Source organism: Pan paniscus, chromosome 11 (genome assembly GCF_029289425.2).
Source record: "Pan paniscus chromosome 11, NHGRI_mPanPan1-v2.0_pri, whole genome shotgun sequence".
Taxonomy (NCBI): Eukaryota; Metazoa; Chordata; class Mammalia; order Primates; family Hominidae; genus Pan; species Pan paniscus.
In genome coordinates, this window is record NC_073260.2 from 46,545,590 (window position 1) to 46,563,635 (window position 18,046).

Below are 18,046 nucleotides of genomic sequence, written 5' to 3' on the forward strand. Positions count from 1 at the left end.
TGTAATATGCTTATCTTTAGCTTGCTAATGTGGGGGGTTACACAAATTGATTTTTGAATACCAAAACAGCTTTTTATTCCTGGAATAAATATCACTTGTTCATGGTTTGTAGTTATTTTTATATATTGTTGAATTATTTTTGCTATTATATTCATGAAGAATACTGATTTCTTTTCTTCTTCTTCTGTCTTTAGCTCTGATATCAGAGTAACACTGGCCTCATGAGTTGGAATATCTTTCTGTTGTCTTCTTTCTATTCTTTATTCTGGAAGAGACTGGATATAATTCGTGTTAACCTTTAAATGTTTGTTAGAATTCTCTGATCTAGCTATCCAGGCCTGAAGATTTCTTTTTCAGATATTTCAAATTATGACTTCAGTTCTAGGGCTATTCAACATAACTATTTCATGTAAGAATTTGTGCTTTTTCAAGAATTAATGCATTTCATCTATGTTGTGAAATGTATGTTTGTAGAGTTGTTTGTAGTATTCTCTTTATTCTTTTGATTTCGTCATGGTCTACAGTAGTATCTCCTGTTTCATTCTGGATATTGATATTTTGTGTCTCCTCTACAGATTTGTCAATTTTATTAACATTTACAGAACCAGTTTTTGTTTAATCGGTTTTTCTCTATTTTTCTTTTTACATTTTATTGAGTCATCCTCTTATCCTTATTATTTCCTTTCTTTCACTTGCTTTCGGTTTATTTTGCTCTTCTTTTTCTAGTATGTGAGGGAGCTTGGTTATTGCTTTGAATTTTTTTTCTTTTCTAATGTAAGCCCTTAGTGGTATACATTTTTCTCTCACCACTGATTTAGCCACATCCCACAAATTTAGATATGTTGTGTTTCACTGTCATTCATTTCAATGTATTTTAAAAATTTGAGACTTTCTCTCTGAACAATGGATTATTTAGCATGTGTTTTCACGTGTTTGGAGATTTTCCTTTTATCTTCCTGTTATTGATTTCTAGTTTAATTCTATTGTGTTCAGACAACAAACTGTATGATTTCAGTTGTTTTAAATTTGCTGAGATTTGTTTTATGGCCCAGGTTACTTCATATCTTGCTAAATGTCCCATCCACACGAATAAAATGTGTATTTGGCTGCGTTTGTGGTGTTACATAAATGCTGATTAGTTCCTGTTGATTAACAGTGTTGTTGTGTCCACAGAAGCATTGGAGAAAGACTGTAACCTGAGGTGATAGGCTTTGATTGTGTCCTGGCTTAGTATGATGGGACACACCTCTGCTTGCTTCCTTTCCTTTGGACAACCCTCAGCCCCTCAGTCTCTACATGACCTCAACATGGCCGCCCACAGGCCAGAGTGTCTACATGGGCGCCGCCATACTGGCGCCCAGCCTAAGCCGCTGAAACGGGAGCGTGTTTGGCAAAGCGCCATGTTGATTACTGGCAACCTTCAGGCCATGAAGACTGCTGAGCATGCGCAAACCCAGGCAGCGCTGTAAGAAGTACCTCTAGGCCTGGGAGGCATTGAGAAAAAGGAAGTGGGTCCTGTTCTGGTTCTTGCGACTAAAGTCACCTCCCGAGGCAAATGACCACTGTCCTGAGAGGACGTGGGTGAGGGGCAGGTGAGTAGAGGGATGGTAGCATCTGTGGACTGAGCAAGAAGAATCTCTGATGTCTGTCCAGAGCCTTCCGGTCAGTGATGGGGTCGGTCAGTGGATGGAATAGTGGAAGTCGGAGCGATCTCTGATGGTGGATCTGAGGGAGGAGTGAGGGGGCACTGAGGGGTCTCTGGTGGTGGATCTGCAGGCGAAGTGAGGACGGACTGGGGATTTCTGTCTGGTGGTGGATCTGAGGGCGGAGTGAGGGCGGACTGTGGGGTTGTGGGGGAGGATGACTGTGGGAACTAAGGAGGGATCTGAGGAGTGTGAATGATGCACATCTTAATTAGTTTCCTCTCTTTTATACGTACCGATCTGTTTACATTTTCGTTTCTGTTTCATTATAATGATATATTTTGCTAAAGATTTAAAGAATATATTACATAGAATTGCATGTTTCCATTTCCATTTTGTTCTCTTTCATATCCAGACTAGTAGCTCCTTTATCATTACGGTTATTATATTTATATATCATTCATTCTCTATTTAAAAAGAATCAAGCGTCTGAAAGGTTTATCTGTTTTATTGGAAATTTTGAAATGTCCAATAAAATACTCCCTACTCTTTTAATATTAATTTTTTTCTCTTTTGCTTTTTAGGTACTTTCTCTTTTTCCCACTTTTTGATGTAATTTGTTGTTCTTTCCCTTATTTTCTTAAGTTTTGTGCGGGATACATTTAGGGTTGTAAAGTTTCTTTAAGTACATCTTTATCTATGAAATGCATAAGTTCATTTTGTTGTTTCCCTTTGATTCTTAGTTATGTAGGAGAGTTTATTCATTCCCAAATTATTAAAGTATGTTTTAGCTGTTTTTTATTTTATTGTATTGTCAGAAAATGCAGACTATCAAGTCTCAACTTTTAACAATTTATCAAGATTTTCCTTGAAGCCAAGTTACTCAATGAACTTTGTTCAACAGATATAAAAGAAAAATTATATTTTGTTGTATGGACCAAAATTCTCTTTAATTAAGTCTTGCTTGTTGGTATTTTTCAAATCTTTATCTTTCCTAATTTTGATCTACTTGTTTCATTTTCTGGAAGAGATACAATAAAAATCACTTTTAATAGTTCATTTTGCAGTTATATGTGCTTTTTTGCTAATTTTATTTGTGCATCTGAGGGATGGGCATACATACACTTAATGGTTAGTGCATTTTTTATCCTTTTTCATGTATTAAGTGGTATTATTATAGGATCCCTTTTTTCAACCAAAAAGAAAAAAGAAAAACACTTTTTAACATCGAATTCCACGTTGATACTCACATTGCCACCCTTGTTTTTACTTTCATTGCATTTGGATGATGTCTTTGCCCGGAGCTTTACTTTGTATCCTATTTGTCTCTGTGTCAGATTACCTATTTGTTTACAATAGATACTTTTGCTTTTTTCAAATCCAACTTATAGTCTCTGTTGATAGAATTTTACATCTCAGTTTAGTGTGATAATGATTTATCTGATTTTATGCCTTCCATTTGATGTTTACTATTTAGGTCTTTTTATTTTCTGCCTTTTCTTTACATAATATTTTCATTGGATTGATGAAATTTCTGCTCATTGTTTCCATTCTGCACCCCATTTTTTCTGTTTTTTTTTCCTGAGATTATTAGGAATGTTTTATCATAGGGTATTATTAATTTTCTCTTTAGTGGCCTCTTTATCACATTGTCACATTGTCCTTTTTTATAATTATATATCTTTTGCAAGAATTATTGCTAAACAATATTTTCCTATTCAAGATTTATTGTGTGGTTCATTTTACATTTATTTGGACGACTACTTCCAGTGTTTCTCTCAAAGATAGAGATACTCTGCAAGTGCTTTTATTTCTGAAAATGTCTCTCTGGCCCTGACAGAGAAGTGGTCTTTTAGATGCTATTTCCGACATCATTTAGCTTTCAGTACTGCAGATGAAGAGTTTTCTTATTTCCTTCATTTTTCCTCTGTAAATAGTCTGGTTTTTCACAATTAGATTTAGAAGTGTTTTCTATTTATAAATTTATTCTATACATGCAAGAATTTCCCCTGATTTGTTCATTGATTGAGTTCCTGTTTGTGTATGTGGAAGAGCTTATAGCCTAGTTGTGTCAGTGGTGGGAGATGTGTATGTGTGCTAAGGCCCCAGTGCAGATACAGGTGTGCCTAGGATTGGGACTCTTGGGATGGCTGATGGAGATGCATGATGGGTAGTCATACAGGCATAGAGGCCAGTCATGGGGATGTGGGATTGATTGGTAGAGAGCCAGGACCATTAGGGTAGAGGAATTGAAGACTCTGTGATCAGGTATTGTAGGATGAGTGATGCAGGGCTCATGGGCAGCAAGGCATGGAAATCAGTGAATCTGAGGTTTCAGTAATGGCTTCTGGGAGTAGTCTCTGGGCACCAATTGACACTTAGAGCAGACTGAGGAGTGGTAGTGAGGAGTTAGGTACCAGGGTTGATGACAACTTGAAGGGCCTGTGAAATCAGATAGTATAATAACGTAATAGAACAGTATATCCTTTGGATATTTTATAAAGTATTTAAGCAATCCACAATTATTGAATATCTAAACGTTTCTAATCTTTCTTTTTTATTAACCATGTTATGGTAAAACTTTTGCACTTAAATCTTTGTACAATATGGGATGGGATGATATTTTAATGTGGTAGTTCCAGAAATAAATTTTTGAGTAAGGTGCAAGGGCACTAAATGATGTATGTGTCCATGTGTGACATTGGCACAGTTCCTTCTCTCATGGGTACCTCTACCCATCTGTTTTCTCAGATCTCTGCCCCTTTGTCCGAAGAGCCAAAAATGACCAAGTCCCTGGTGAGTTCTTATTTGTTCATCTGTTTATTTGTTGCTTTCTTTTACTTTTAGTGGATTTTAGGAGACATCTAACAATCCCTATAGTAAGATGACAAGACTAAATAAATAAAAACTAAGATCAGATAAAATGAAGAAGAGACTGTCAGCCCCAAGTCAAGTTTAGAATATATGGTCTTACACAGTCATGAACTTTGAACTGTTAAATTGTCTCTCATCTTCCTGAAAGACATAGCAATAATGGAAATTGGATACATGGTTTATATTAATAAAATTAACAAGTAATTTATTTCATCTGTAGTAAAGATGTCATGGTTCTTGATGTTTGAGAAATTTTTTGATAGATCTTCAGATGGTTAATGACAGAGCAGTCTTCAACAACAACCCTACTGAAAGTGCACTAACAGGCCAGGCGCAGTGGCTCACACCTGTAGTCCCAGCACTTTGGGAGGTTGAGGCAGGTGGATCACATGAGATCAGGAGTTCCAGACCAACCTGGCCAACAAGGTGAAACCCCATCTGCACTAAAAATACAAAAATTAGCCAGGTGTGGTGGCGGGCGCCTGTAATCCCAGCTACCCAGGAGGCTGAGGCAGGAGAATTGCTTTAACCCAGGAGGCGGAGGTTGCAGTAAGCCGAGATTGCGCCTTTGCACTCCAGCCTGGGCAACAAGAGCGAAACTCTGTCTCAAAAAAAAAAAAAAAAAAAAAGAAAGTAAGAAAGAACGTGCACTAACAGTTTTTCTGTTGCTGTCTTATAGAACAGTGCTTCTGACACTTTACTTGCTTTGAATTCAGATTCTGATTTAGTAACTATGGGATGGGATATGAGAATTTTTATTTCTCACAAATTTCCACAGAACATCAATGCTCCTTGTCCAAGGACCACCTTCTGAAACAACCTTGAGGTTTTATCGTGAATGGGAGTTGAATTTTGTTAAATGCTATTTCTGTACCAATTGACATGATCATGTGATTTTACTTCTTGAGTCTGTTGGTATGGTAGATTACATTGATTGATTTTTTAATATTGAACCAGCATTGCATCCATGGAATAAACTCCACTTGGTTGTGGTATATACTTTTTAAATTATTTGTATTTGCTAATATTTTGTTAAGGGTTTTTGTATCATATTTATGAAGGATATCGCTTTTTTTTTTTCTTTCTGTCTCTCTTTCTGTTTTTTCTTTTGGTACTATTTCTGGTTTAGGTATCACGATAACCCTGGCCTCATAAAATAAGTTAGAATGTGTTCCTTTATATTGATTATTCTGCCAGAGATTGTGTATAGTTTGTGTTTTCTTTTTCTATACTTTGTCCAGTTTTTGTGTCAGGGAAATCATAGCCTCACACAATAAACTGGGAAGTATGCCCTTCTCTTCTGTTTTCTGGAAAAAACTGTGTAGAATTTATGTTAATTATGTTAATTCTTCAAATATTTGGTAGAATTCTCCAGAGAAACTGTCTGAGCCTAGAGATTTCTTTTTTGGAAGTTTTAAGATTACAAACTCAGTTTCTTTAAGTGTTACAGGGCTATTCACATTGTCTATTTAATATTGAGAGGGTTGTGGTAGTTTGTGTGTTTTCAGGAACTGGTCCCTTTCATCTAAGTTGTCAAATTTATGTGTGCAGAGCTGTTAGTAGTTGTCTTAGTCAGCTCAGGCTGCCATAACAAAGTACCATAGACTGGGTGGAATAAACAACAGAAATTTATTTTCTCACAGTTCTGGGAGGCTGGAACTGAGAGATCAGGGTGCAAGTATGGTCAGGTTCTGATGAGGGCTCTCTTCCTGGCTTGTAGACGAAAACCAGATTCTCACTATGTGCTCACAGGCCATTCCCTAGTGACCGCCTGCCTGCCTGCCTGCCTGCCTATGGAGAAAGAATCTCTCTCTGTAAGGCCACCTGTCTTATCAGATTAGGACCCCTACCTTGTTTAACCGTAATTACCTCTTAAAAGCCCTATCTCCAAATACAGTTACATTAGGGGTTACAGCCTAAACATATGAATTTTTGGAGGACTGAGAATGTCTTGATTTTCACATTCTCCTGAAGGATATTTTTGCCTGATCCAAAATTCTAAGTTGATAGTTCTTTTTTTTTTTTTTAGCACTTGAAAAATGTGCTACTTCCTTCTGGCCTCCAAAGTTTCTGATGAGATATTAGTTAAAACTGCATGTTAATTTTCTATTGCTGCTGAAATAAATTATCAAAAATTTAGTTGCTTAAAAATAACTTATTTTTTTTTACAGTTCTATATTTTAGAAGGCCAACATGGGTCTCACTGAACTAAAACCAAGATGTCAAGAGGGCAGTATTCCTTTCTACAGGCTGTAAGAAAGAATCTGTTTCTATTTTCTATGACTTTTCTAGCTTCTAGTGGGTGCCCACATTTCACAGTTTGTGGCCCTTTCCTCCAACTTCAAAGCCATCAACATTGTATCTCTCTGACCACTCTTTTGTAGTCGCATCTTTCTCTGACTCTCTTTTATTGCCTCTCCTTTAACTTTTTTTTTTTTTTTTTTTTTTTGAGGCAGAGATTTGCTCTTGTTGCCCAGGCTGGAGTGCAATGGCGCGATCTCGGCTCACCGCACCCTGAAAGAATCTGTTTCTATTTTCTATGACTTTTCTAGCTTCTAGTGGGTGCTCACATTTCAGTTTGTGGCCCTTTCCTCCAACTTCAAAGCCATCAACATTGTATCTCTCTGACCACTCTTTTGTAGTCGCATCTTTCTCTGACTCTCTTTTATTGCCTCTGCTTTAACTTTTTTTTTTTTTTTTTTTTTTTTTGAGGCAGAGATTTGCTCTTGTTGCCCAGGCTGTAGTGCAATGGCACGATCTTGGCTCACTGCAACCTCCGCCTTCCAGGTTCCAGCGATTCTCCTGCCTCACCTTTCCGAGTAGCTGGTATTACAGGCATGTGCCACCACGCCCTGCTAATTTTGTATGTTTTAGTAGAGACGGGGTTTCTCCATGTTGGTCAGGCTGGGGTCAAACTCCCAACCTCAGGTGATCCGCCCGCCTTGGCCCTCCCAAAGTATTGGGATTACAGGCATGAGCCACCGCGCCTGGCCCTCCTGCTTTAACTTTTAAGCAAATTTGTGATTATATTCAGCCCACCCAGATAATCTAAGATAATTAATCTTCCTATTTTAAGGACAGCCGATTTAGCCACCTAGATTTGATCTGAAACCTGAATTCCCTTTTGCCATGCAACCTAACATATTCACAATTTCTGGGAATTAGGATGTGAACATCTTTGGGGAGCCATGGTTCTTAGTATCTCACATTGTCATTCAAATTGTTTTTCTCCTGTGGGTAATGTGTAGTTTCTCTCTGAATGCTTTCAGCATTCTTTCTTTGTCTGTAGTTTTCACAAGTTTGACTATAATTCTTTCTTAGTGTGAATTTCTTTGGTTTTATCCTTTTTGGGATTTGCCCAGCTTCTATCTGTAAGTGTATATCTTTCGGGAAGTTTCAGAAATTTAAAATTCATTATTTCTTCAAATACTTGTTCAGCCCCCATTCCTTTCTCTTCTTTTTCTTTTTCTGGAACTCCAATGACACAAATGTTAGATTTTTTGTTATTGTCCCACATGTCTCTGAGGTTCTGTTCCTTTTTTTCTCAGTCTGTTTTCTCTCCATTCTTTAGATTAGATCATTTCTATTTTATTTTCAGGTACTCAGAATATTTCTTCTGTTGCCTCCATTCTTTTGAGCCCATCTATTGAGTTTTTAATATTGGTTATTTTTTAATTCTAAAATTTCATTTGGTTTTTTCATCTCTTCTCTATTTCTTTGTTGAAGTTTTTTTGTTTCAAGTGTGTTCATATGCTTGTTAAAACATTTTTATGAGGACTACTTTAAAATCCTTATGAAATAATTCTGATAACATGCATCACTTCAGTTTTAGTATCGGTTGATTGGTTGTTTCCTTATTCAAGTTGAGATTTTCCTGGTTCTTGGTTTTACAAATGATTTTGTAATGTATTGTGGAAACCTTGGGCATTATGAGACTCTAGATCTTATTTGAGTCCTCTTTTTTAGCAGGCGTCCTCTGGGCCAGTGTGGGAATTGGGGGGCCTTGCTGTACTACTGCCAGGTGGATGTGAATTTGCAGGTTCCCTACTTGAACTCTGTTGACAGTCTGTGGGGAGAGAGACACCTCATTACTGCTAGTTGGGGTTGGCAGTTCAGGCTCCCCAGTAGACCTCTGGTGACATCACCTTGTCTGAAAGGAGAGGGTACCTTGTTTCTGCTCTTCATGCTGTCTTCTCTGATATTGTTAGGTTGGATAGGGCCTCATTACCTCTCAGAGTGATGAAGGTCTTGGATTTTCATTTGACATCCCCTCACACCACACCTGTCGTGATGGGAAGAGTGTCGCATTACTGCTAGGTAGGAATGGAAGTCCAGCCCTGAGGTGGCTCCCACTGGCATGGCAAGAAAGCTACCCATTACCACTGTGCAGAGATGAAAGTCCCAGCTCCCCAGTTGGCTTTTCTCATACTACCCTATTGCAGTGGAGGGGCATCCCCAGGCAGCCAGGCAAATACAGGAGTCTAGGCTACCCACTGAGTCTTTGCTGATGAGAGATGAATCAAGCCCACAGTTTTTTGTTGTTTTATAATCTGTGGTATTTGGTTGGAGTAGGTTTTGTCTAAAAGTTTTTTATTTTTCTCTGTTGCCCCTTTCCTGGTCTTTTAGCTAGAGAAAACACTTTTTTCCAGGCCTTTTTACATGCACTTGTTGATGTTTCTGGATTGTAGGTTTTTCGAACACCTGGTCAGAGCTATCTATATGAGGCCGAAAGACACAGAGAGCTTATTACTGTTTACTTCCCTGGTTCCTGAGGCCCCTAGCCAGGGTGCCTATTTTTCTTTACCTTTCAGAGTCTCTGTATGTTGGTTTGATGGATAATGTCTATGGTTTGTAGATGAACTTAACAGGATGAATAGAGACAAGTGCATCTACTGTATCTTTCCAGGAGTGGAATCCAGTTTATTGAGTTTGAACAGAGGACTTCATATATTAAGCATAGTCTTATACGTTTTGGTCAGTTATAACTGCCTCTTTGTCCTTTGCATTTGAACTTTTAAAAATAAGTATTTCATTTTGAATGTCGTGAAAGTTTTACCTATATTTACTTAGTCAAATTGTTCTTTGTGGTTTCTTAGAATAAAACAGTTGTCATCTGCTCTATTCCTCTTCAAATTTCAGCTTCTCAAAGGTAATCACTTTGAACTCAGTTTAGTTATCTTTTGCTGTTTACTTTCATATGTCTAAATAACATGTTTGTATTGATATTTCTAGGCTTTCAGTTTTAAGCAGTTATCTACAGACAACACAATGGAAAGAAGGAATTAGCTCTCTTTCAGACACTCAGGCCCTTGACACTCACGTACACATTTCTCATGTACCCTCCATCTAATATGGGTATTTTATTTATTTATTTATTTATTTAGTAGAGATGGGGTTTCACCATGTTGCCCGGGCTGATCTTTGAACTCCTGGGCTCAAGCGATCTGCCCACCTTAGCCTCCCAAAGTGCTGGAATTATAGGCGTGAGCCACTGCACCCAGCCTAATATGGGTATATCATAATTTGGGGTAAATCAATAGGCTGCATTTTATTATGATGATTATTTTAACAATATTCACAAGTGAGTCATTTACTTTTTATGCAGTGCTTTTTGTTTTACCTGAAATTATAAGTGTCTGGCTTAATCATTTGTTTTGTTTTCCATACATACATGTATAATATATATTATACATATCAGTAATTCATCTCTAGTCTTCCCAGGTATATAAATACCTTCTCAATATATTAAAATATACTAAATAATAACAGTAATATAATATAAACATTAATATAGTGCTTACTATATACCAGGCACTATAAGCATTCTCTATTAACTAATTCAGTCACACCCCCTACGAGTTATTGCTATGGTTTGGATATTTATCCTCTCCAAATCTCATGCTGAAATTTGATCCCCCAAGCCAGGCGCGGTGGCTTGTGTGTAATCCCAGCTATTCAGGAAGCCAAGGTAGGAGGATCACTTGAGGCCAGGACTTTGAGATCAGCCTAGGTAATATGGCGAGACCCTGTTTCTTACAAAAATAAATAAATAAAAAGAAAATTTAAAAATAAAAGAGAAGTTTGATCCCAGTGCAGGAGGTGGTAGGGCATAATGGGAAGTGTTTGGGTCATGGGGACAGATCCCTCATGAATAGATTAATGCCCTCTCTGGGGAGGTGGTGAGTTCTCAATCTTATGAGTTCCGTGAGGGTTGGTTGTTGAAAAGAGCTTGCTATCTCCCATTCGCTCTCTCTTTCTTCCTCTTTTGCCATATGATCTCTGCACACACCGGCTTCTCTTCCCCTTCTGCCATGAATGGAAGCAGCTTGAAGGCCCTCCCCAGATGCAGATGCTGATGCCATGCTTCTTGTACAGCCTGCAGAACCATGGGCCAAATAAATGTCTTTTCTTTATAAATTACCCAGGCTCAGGTGTTCTTTTATAGTAACAGTAAACAAAGACAGCTATCTATAATCATTATTCTCATTTTACAGAGGAGGAAAACTGTTACACAGAGAAGGAATTTGCCCAAGATCATACAGCTCCTGAATGATAAAGCCAGGAAAATAAGACCCAGGCCGTTGGCTCTAGATTACATGCTATTCATTTCAGCTCTTTAAAGAAACTCCTCTTGGAGTTGTCGACCTGCTCATAGTTACTCTCTATCTGATACTCAGCTACTGGCATGGGCTGTCCCCTTCCACATGATACTAGGAATTCTCCTCATGATTCTCAAATGTTAGATCTCTTGAGTCTCAAGAAGCTGGGTAAGACATAGAAATGGATTGTCCTGTAGAGTCTCCAGAAGGAGTGCAGCCCAGCAGGACCTATTTTGGACATATGACCTCCAGAATAGTGACAAATTTGTGTTGTTTTAAGGCCAAAGAATACAGGTGGCCTCTAGAAGCTAGAAAAATCAAGGAAATTGATATTCCTTTAGAACCTCCAGAAGGAATACAGCCCTATTGACACTCAGATAAAAGCCCAAGTAAAATTATTTAGGCGTCTCTAAGACTACCCTCACTTATGACAGAAACTGCAAGCTCAGGAGTCTCCAAGACCACCCTCAGTTTCAATAATTCACGAGAAGGACTTACACAACTCAGGAAAGCCATTATACTCATGCTTATAGTTCATTACAGAAAGAGGACGTGGATTAAAATCAGCCAGAGAAGATGTGCTCAGTGCAGTATCATGGAAAGTTTCAGGTTACTGAGTTTCTCATTAATATTGTATTTTTAATTTTAAGGACTCTTTTCTTCACTTCTGAATGATCTTTCTAATATTCATGGGTGCAATATTTTCTTTTTTTAAAATTTTACTTTAAGTTCCAGGATACATGTGCAGAACGTGCAGGTTTGTTACATAGGTATACACGTGCCATGGTGGTTTGCTGCACCTATCACCCTGTCATCTAGGTTTGTTTTGTTGTTGTTGTTGTTGTTTTGTTTTGCTTTGTGTTTTGAGATGGAGTTTCGCTCTTGTTGCCCAGGCTGGAGTGCAATGGCGCAATCTCAGCTCACCACAACCTCCGCCTCCCGGGTTCAAGGGATTCTTCTGCCTCAGCCTCCCGAGTAGCTGGGACTACAGGCGCCTGCCACCAGGCCTGGCTAATTTTCTTTAAATTTTTTTAGTAGAGACGGGGTTTCACTGTGTTAGCCAGGAGGGTCTCGATCTCCTGACCTCGCCTCCCAAAGTGATGAGATTACAGGCTTGAGCCACTGTGCCCAGCTAATTTTGTATTTCTAGTAGAGACAGGGTTTCTCCAGTCAGGCTGGTCTCGAACTCCCGACCTCAGGTGATCCACCCACCTTGGCCTCCCAAAGTGCTGGGATTACAGGTGTGAGCCACCACGCCCGGCCCCCATCATCTAGGTTTTAAGCCTGCATGCATTTGCTATTTGTCCTAATGCTCTCTCTCCCCTTATCCCCCCACCCCTCGATAGGCCCTGGTGTGGCTTGTTCCCTGCCCTGTGTCTGTGTGTTCTCATTGTTCAACTCCCACTTATGAGTGAGAACATGCAGTGTTCGGATTTCTGTTCCTGTGTTAGTTTGCTGAGAATGATGGTTTCCAGCTTCATCCATGTCCCTGCAAAGGATGTGATCTGATTCCTTTTTATGGCTGCATACTATTCCATGTTGTATATGTACCACATTTTCTTTATCTAGTCTATCATTGCTGGGCATTTGGGTTGGTTCTGTGTCTTTGCTATTGTAAATAGTGCTGCAGTAAACATACGTGTGCATGTGTCTTTATAGTAGAATGATTTATATTCCTTTGGGTACATACCCAGTAATGGGATGGCTGGGTCAACTGGTATTTCTGGTTCTAGATCCTTGAGGAATTGCCACACTGTCTTCCACAATGGTTGAACTAATTTACATTCCCACCAACAGTGTAAAAGTGTTCCTATTTCTCCACAGCCTCGCCAGCATCTATTGTTTCTTGACTTTTTAATAATAGCCATTCCGACTGGCATGAGATGGTATCTCATTGTGGTTTTGATTTGTATTTCTCTAATGATCAGTGATGTTGAGCTTTTTTTCGTATGATTGTTGGCCACATAAATGTCTTCTTTTGAGAAGTGTCTGTTCATATCCTTCACCCACTTTTTGATGGGGTTGTTTTTTTCTTGTAAATGTGTTTTTAAGTTCCCTGTAGAATCTGGATATTAGACCTTTGTCAGATGAGTATTTTGAATAGGTAATACATGCATATGATTTAAAAGTAAGAAAATAAGTACAGAGTGAAAAATCTCCCTCTTTCTTTTCCTATCAGCCCATGTCCTCAATCTGGATAACTAATTTTTTTTAGTGTGTGTTCAAAGTGTCATTATATGACAAAAACAAATAGGAAAAGTATTATGTTCTTTCCACAGAAGATGGTATACCATATGCATTTCTGTACCATTATGATTTTATTTTCATTTATTTTTAAGCCTTTACTATGGAGAGATATAAAATGCATTATGAAATATGCTCTTGTGAACATTTCTTTCAGAAGTTATTTCTATCCAAAGGCAAGGTCTTGCTCTGTCACCCAAGCTGAGTGGAGTGCAATGCTGTGATCCCAGCTCACTACAGCCTCAACTGTCAGGGCTCAAGTGATCCTGCTTCCACTGCCTCCCAAGTAGCTGGGACTGTAGACGCATGCCACCATGCCTGGCTAATTTTTTTTTTCTTTTTGTAGAGACGGCATCTTGCTATGTTGCGCAGGCTAGTCTTGAACTCCTGCTCTCAAGCAATCCTCCTGCCTCGGCCTCCTAAAGTGCTAGGATTACAGGCCTGAGCCACTGCACCTGGCCCCTCTCCAACTTTAGTATATGATGTCATACAGCTTTGCAAAGTTTGTTACGCCAATTTGTATTCCTACCAGTAGTGTGCAGATATGTTTACTACTTTGTATCTTTACCAGTACTTGGTGTTTTCAATCTTTACAATTTTAGCCATCTTGGGAGTTTGCAGAGGTATCTCATTTTGGATTTAATTAGCATTTCCCTGGTTACTAATATGATTGAACAGTTTTTCAGAATTTCATTGTCATGTACACTTCTTTTGAGAATTGCTTGATTCATTCCCCCTTTTTTTTAAACTGAGTTGTCTGTAGTTTGTATTGCTTTTTGTTGTTGTTGTTTTTGTTTTGATTTTTTATAGAGACAAGTTCTCACTATGTTGCCCAGGCTGGTCTCAAACTCATGGACTCAAGCAATCCTCCTGCCTTGGCCTCCCAAAGTACTGGGATTACAGGCATGTGCCACTGCACCCAGCCTGTTGTTACATTTATGTTCTTTTTACATTTTGTGTACTATCACACTGTCATTCATGTATGGTCCCCTAATATAATGATGAATATACTCTTTCTCTCTCGTTCTCTCTCTCTCTCTTTCTCTCTCTCTCTCTGTGTGTGTGTGATTTCTATCTACATCACAAACAGCTTATTTGTGTTGTTCAGATCTTCTGTATAATCCTTATTTTTTGACTATTGCATATTTGTTTTATGTATGAGATCTCATCTCCTTTGTAACTGGCTTGTCAATTTTCTTGCAGAAATTTTCCTATATGTGCCAAATTTTTGTTGCTATATCTAGTGATTAATGAATGTAATCTGGTTAAAATCTCTCAGAGTAGGGAGGGGGAGTTGGGAAGTCTCCCATGCGTGTGTAGGTTTATCAATTTCTCCATGTAATTTTGTCAACTTTTGTTTTATGTATTTTAGATTGTCATTCAAAATATGAATTATATTTTCCTGAAGTACTGATCTTTTTGCTATTACGTGGTACTGAATTTTTTGCTTAAAAGCTTAAGAGTCTGTAATTGCAACCCAGTTTCTATCTATTTTATTAGAATTGTCTGGCAAAATGCATTTTAGTATAACAGAAATCTAAAAATTATGGGCTTAAACACAAAAGAAGCAAAAGAAGTCTGAAAGTATTCATTCAGGGCCTGGTGTCTTCACAAATTCATACACCGTTTTTTGTTGTTGTTGTTGTTCTCTATGTCATTCTCATTTTGTGATTTTCAACCTCATGTCACTTGATAGTTCCCAAGATTTGCTGGGGTTGCATTAACTGAGTCAGCGTTCCAGGCCAGCAGCATGGTGAGGTTGGGGAGGAAAGGGGCACTCACACCTTCTCCTTTAAAAACTGCCATCTCAGAAGTATCGCCTGTATCTCTGTGGCCAAAGTATAGTTTCCTGGTTACATTTAAGGTGGGCTGGGAAAAGAAAGTCTTACTCAGAGTAGCCAGCTAAGAATTCATGTTCTGTTATTAGGGAAGAAAGGATGAGTGAATGTTGGAAGACAACTAGCTATCACTGTCACATCTCCTAAATACAAAAGCCAGAATTTATCTGTCTTTTGCTTTTTTCATCCATCTTGGCATTCAACCCCATCAACTAATCCCCACATACATTCTAAGACGTTACTCTCTCCTGGCTCTGTCCGATTTCTCAGTTTTTATTGCTGACACCTCTTCTTCAATGCTGGTAACTTTTTCAGATTCTTTCCTTTACATTCTCCTTTATCAGGTGTCCTCTCAAGCAGTCTCATTTACTCAGATGATTTTAGTTATTAATTATCTACTGGTGACTCCCAAATCTTTATCTCCACTCTAGGCCTCTGCCTAACGTCCTATAATATGCCTGCCTACATGTTTAATCCCTGTAATCTCAATATGTGCAAAACATAAGTGATTTCATCTGGTTCCCTTTCTCCAACCTTTTCCATTCATCAATCTCTACTTCAGTATATGACACTATAATCTCAGAGTATACAAAACGAATAATTGAGAATTTCACTTTAGTTCCTCCTTTTTCTTACTCCATCTATCAATTCTAATTACCTACTATCTACACCAATTTCTTTTTCTATATTCCTGTTAAATAATATTTTCTCCCTAACTTAGGTGTTTTAATTCTTTCACATGAAATATTGCCTAGACTTCCACTCTTGCTCATTCAAATGTATTCTCCCTGCTGTTTCTTGATAGTCTTTTTTTATTTTTTATTTTAAGTTCTAGGGTACATGTGCAGGATGTGCAGGTTTGTTGCATAGGTAAATGTGTGTCATGATGGTTTGCTGCACCTATCAAGCCATCACCTAGGTATTAAGCCCAGCATGCATTAGCTTTTTTCCCTAATGTTCTCCCACCCCCCACCCTTCCCCAACAGGCCCCAGTGAGTGTTGTTCCCTTCCCTGTGTCCATGTGTTCACATTGTTCAGCTCCCACTTATAAGTAAGAACATGTAGCGTTTGGTTTTCTGTTCCTGCATTAGTTTGCTGAGGATAATGGCTTCCAGCTCCCTGCATGTCCCTGCAAAGGATATGATCTCATTCCTTTTTATGGCTGCATAGTATTCCATGATGTATATGTGCCACATTTTCTTTATCCAGTCTATCACTGATGGGCATTTGGGTTGATTCCATGTCTTTGCTATTGTGAATAGTGCCACAATGAACATATGCATGCGTGTATCTTTATAACAGAATGATTTATATTCCTTTGGGTATATAACCAGTAATGGGATTGCTGGGTCAAATGGTATTTCCACTTCTAAATCTTTGAGGAATCACCACACTGTCTTCCACAATGGTTGAACAAATTTACATTCCCACTAACAGTGTAAAAGCGTTCCTATTTCTCCACAACCTGGCCAGCATCTTCTTGGCAGTTGTAAACATAAATCTAATAATCTTTTCTCTATATATAAATTACTTTAATGGCAGTCCATTATGTATTGGAGGAAAAATAGTTGCATGATTTCATGCCAGCATACCTCTACTGAAATTTCCTCATAAACACCTTTCCTTCATTGCATACAGACTTCTCATTATGCAGACTAATTTGTGGTTCCCTGAATTTATCATGTATTTTCCTATCTTTATACCTTTGCTCATGCTGCTCCCTTCTAAAAATCACTTTGCCCTACTCTGCTTGCATTAAACATGGCATCTCCCAAGATTAAGCTTAAGTTTCATCAACTCTACAGAACTTAGTCTTACACTCCATGTAGAATTTTCTTCTATTTGGGGTCATGCTATGCTTTGCACATCTCTTATGCCCTTTATAATATCTTAGAAAGTTGTTGTAAGTTCTTTGATGTCTTGAAGCATATTGTGTAAAGTTGTGAAGATGTTCACAACATAAAGTTCTGAACATCTTGCTTAGTAAATATATGGCAGGTAATTCCTAAGAATTACCTAAGTAATTATGCTTAATAAATGTATGGCAGTTAATTCTTTTTTTATTTTTTTTTTTCAGACTTCTTTCTCAACTACCAATGGCAGGTAATTCCTCAGAATTAAGTTTAAGAGAATTTAAACAGAGCCTATTTTATTTTCACTGGATATTGAATTCAATATTGACAGCTCTTTCCCTTCAGCACTTGAAAAATATGGTCCCACTTCCTTTTGACATCTTTGGTTTTTAATGAGAAAGTCATTCTTGTTCAAATTGCCCTTTCCCTACATGTAATGTGTCATTTCTCTCTGACTGTTTTCAGGTTCTATTCTTAAATTTGGATTTTATAAATCTTACAATGTATCTAGACATGGATTTATTTGAGGTTTTCCTTTTGGAGATTTGGTCAGTGACTTGAATCTGTACATTTATGCCTTTTACCAGATTTGGGAGGTTTTCAGCTATTATTTCTTCAAATCTTTTTCCAGTCTCCCGTCCTACTTTTTCATTCCTTCTAGGACTGCTGCAATGATTGTTGGCTGTTCTGTTATTGTCTCGCTGGGTCCCTTAGGTTGAATACAGCCTGAGGGAATTGATGAAACAATCATTTCATAAATTATTTTTTCTATTGTTCAGATTGGATAATTTGTTTATCTATCTTACAGGTAACTGAGGTAACTGATTCTTTTCTTTGGATCTCCATTCTGCTGTTGAGATCATCCAGTGAGGTTTTTAATTTCACTTACTGTATTTTTTGGTTCTAAAATTTTCATTTTGTTCTTCCTCATACCTTCTATTTCTTTGCTGAGAATTTATATATTTCCACTTGATTCAACACTATTTACAGCTGCT

At 38.0% G+C, this 18,046-nt stretch overlaps 1 protein-coding gene across 6 annotated transcripts in view; it reads left to right on the forward strand.

The window, feature by feature from the left end:
- The first annotated feature begins 1,434 nt into the window (after window positions 1–1,434).
- ZNF484 (zinc finger protein 484) overlaps window positions 1,435–18,046 on the forward strand; it is a 33,710-nt gene continuing 17,098 nt past the window's right edge. The window contains exons 1-3 of one of the 6 annotated variants that reach the window (XM_034967719.2): window positions 1,454–1,592; window positions 4,395–4,439; window positions 17,276–17,301. Coding sequence is in view for 2 of the 6 variants with exons in the window: in XM_063594322.1 (XP_063450392.1) it covers window positions 6,737–6,769 (33 nt within the window). In the remaining 4 variants the exon portion in view is untranslated. The other 5 variants (XM_034967718.2, XM_063594323.1, XM_034967720.3 and 2 more) reach the window with 5 other exon arrangements.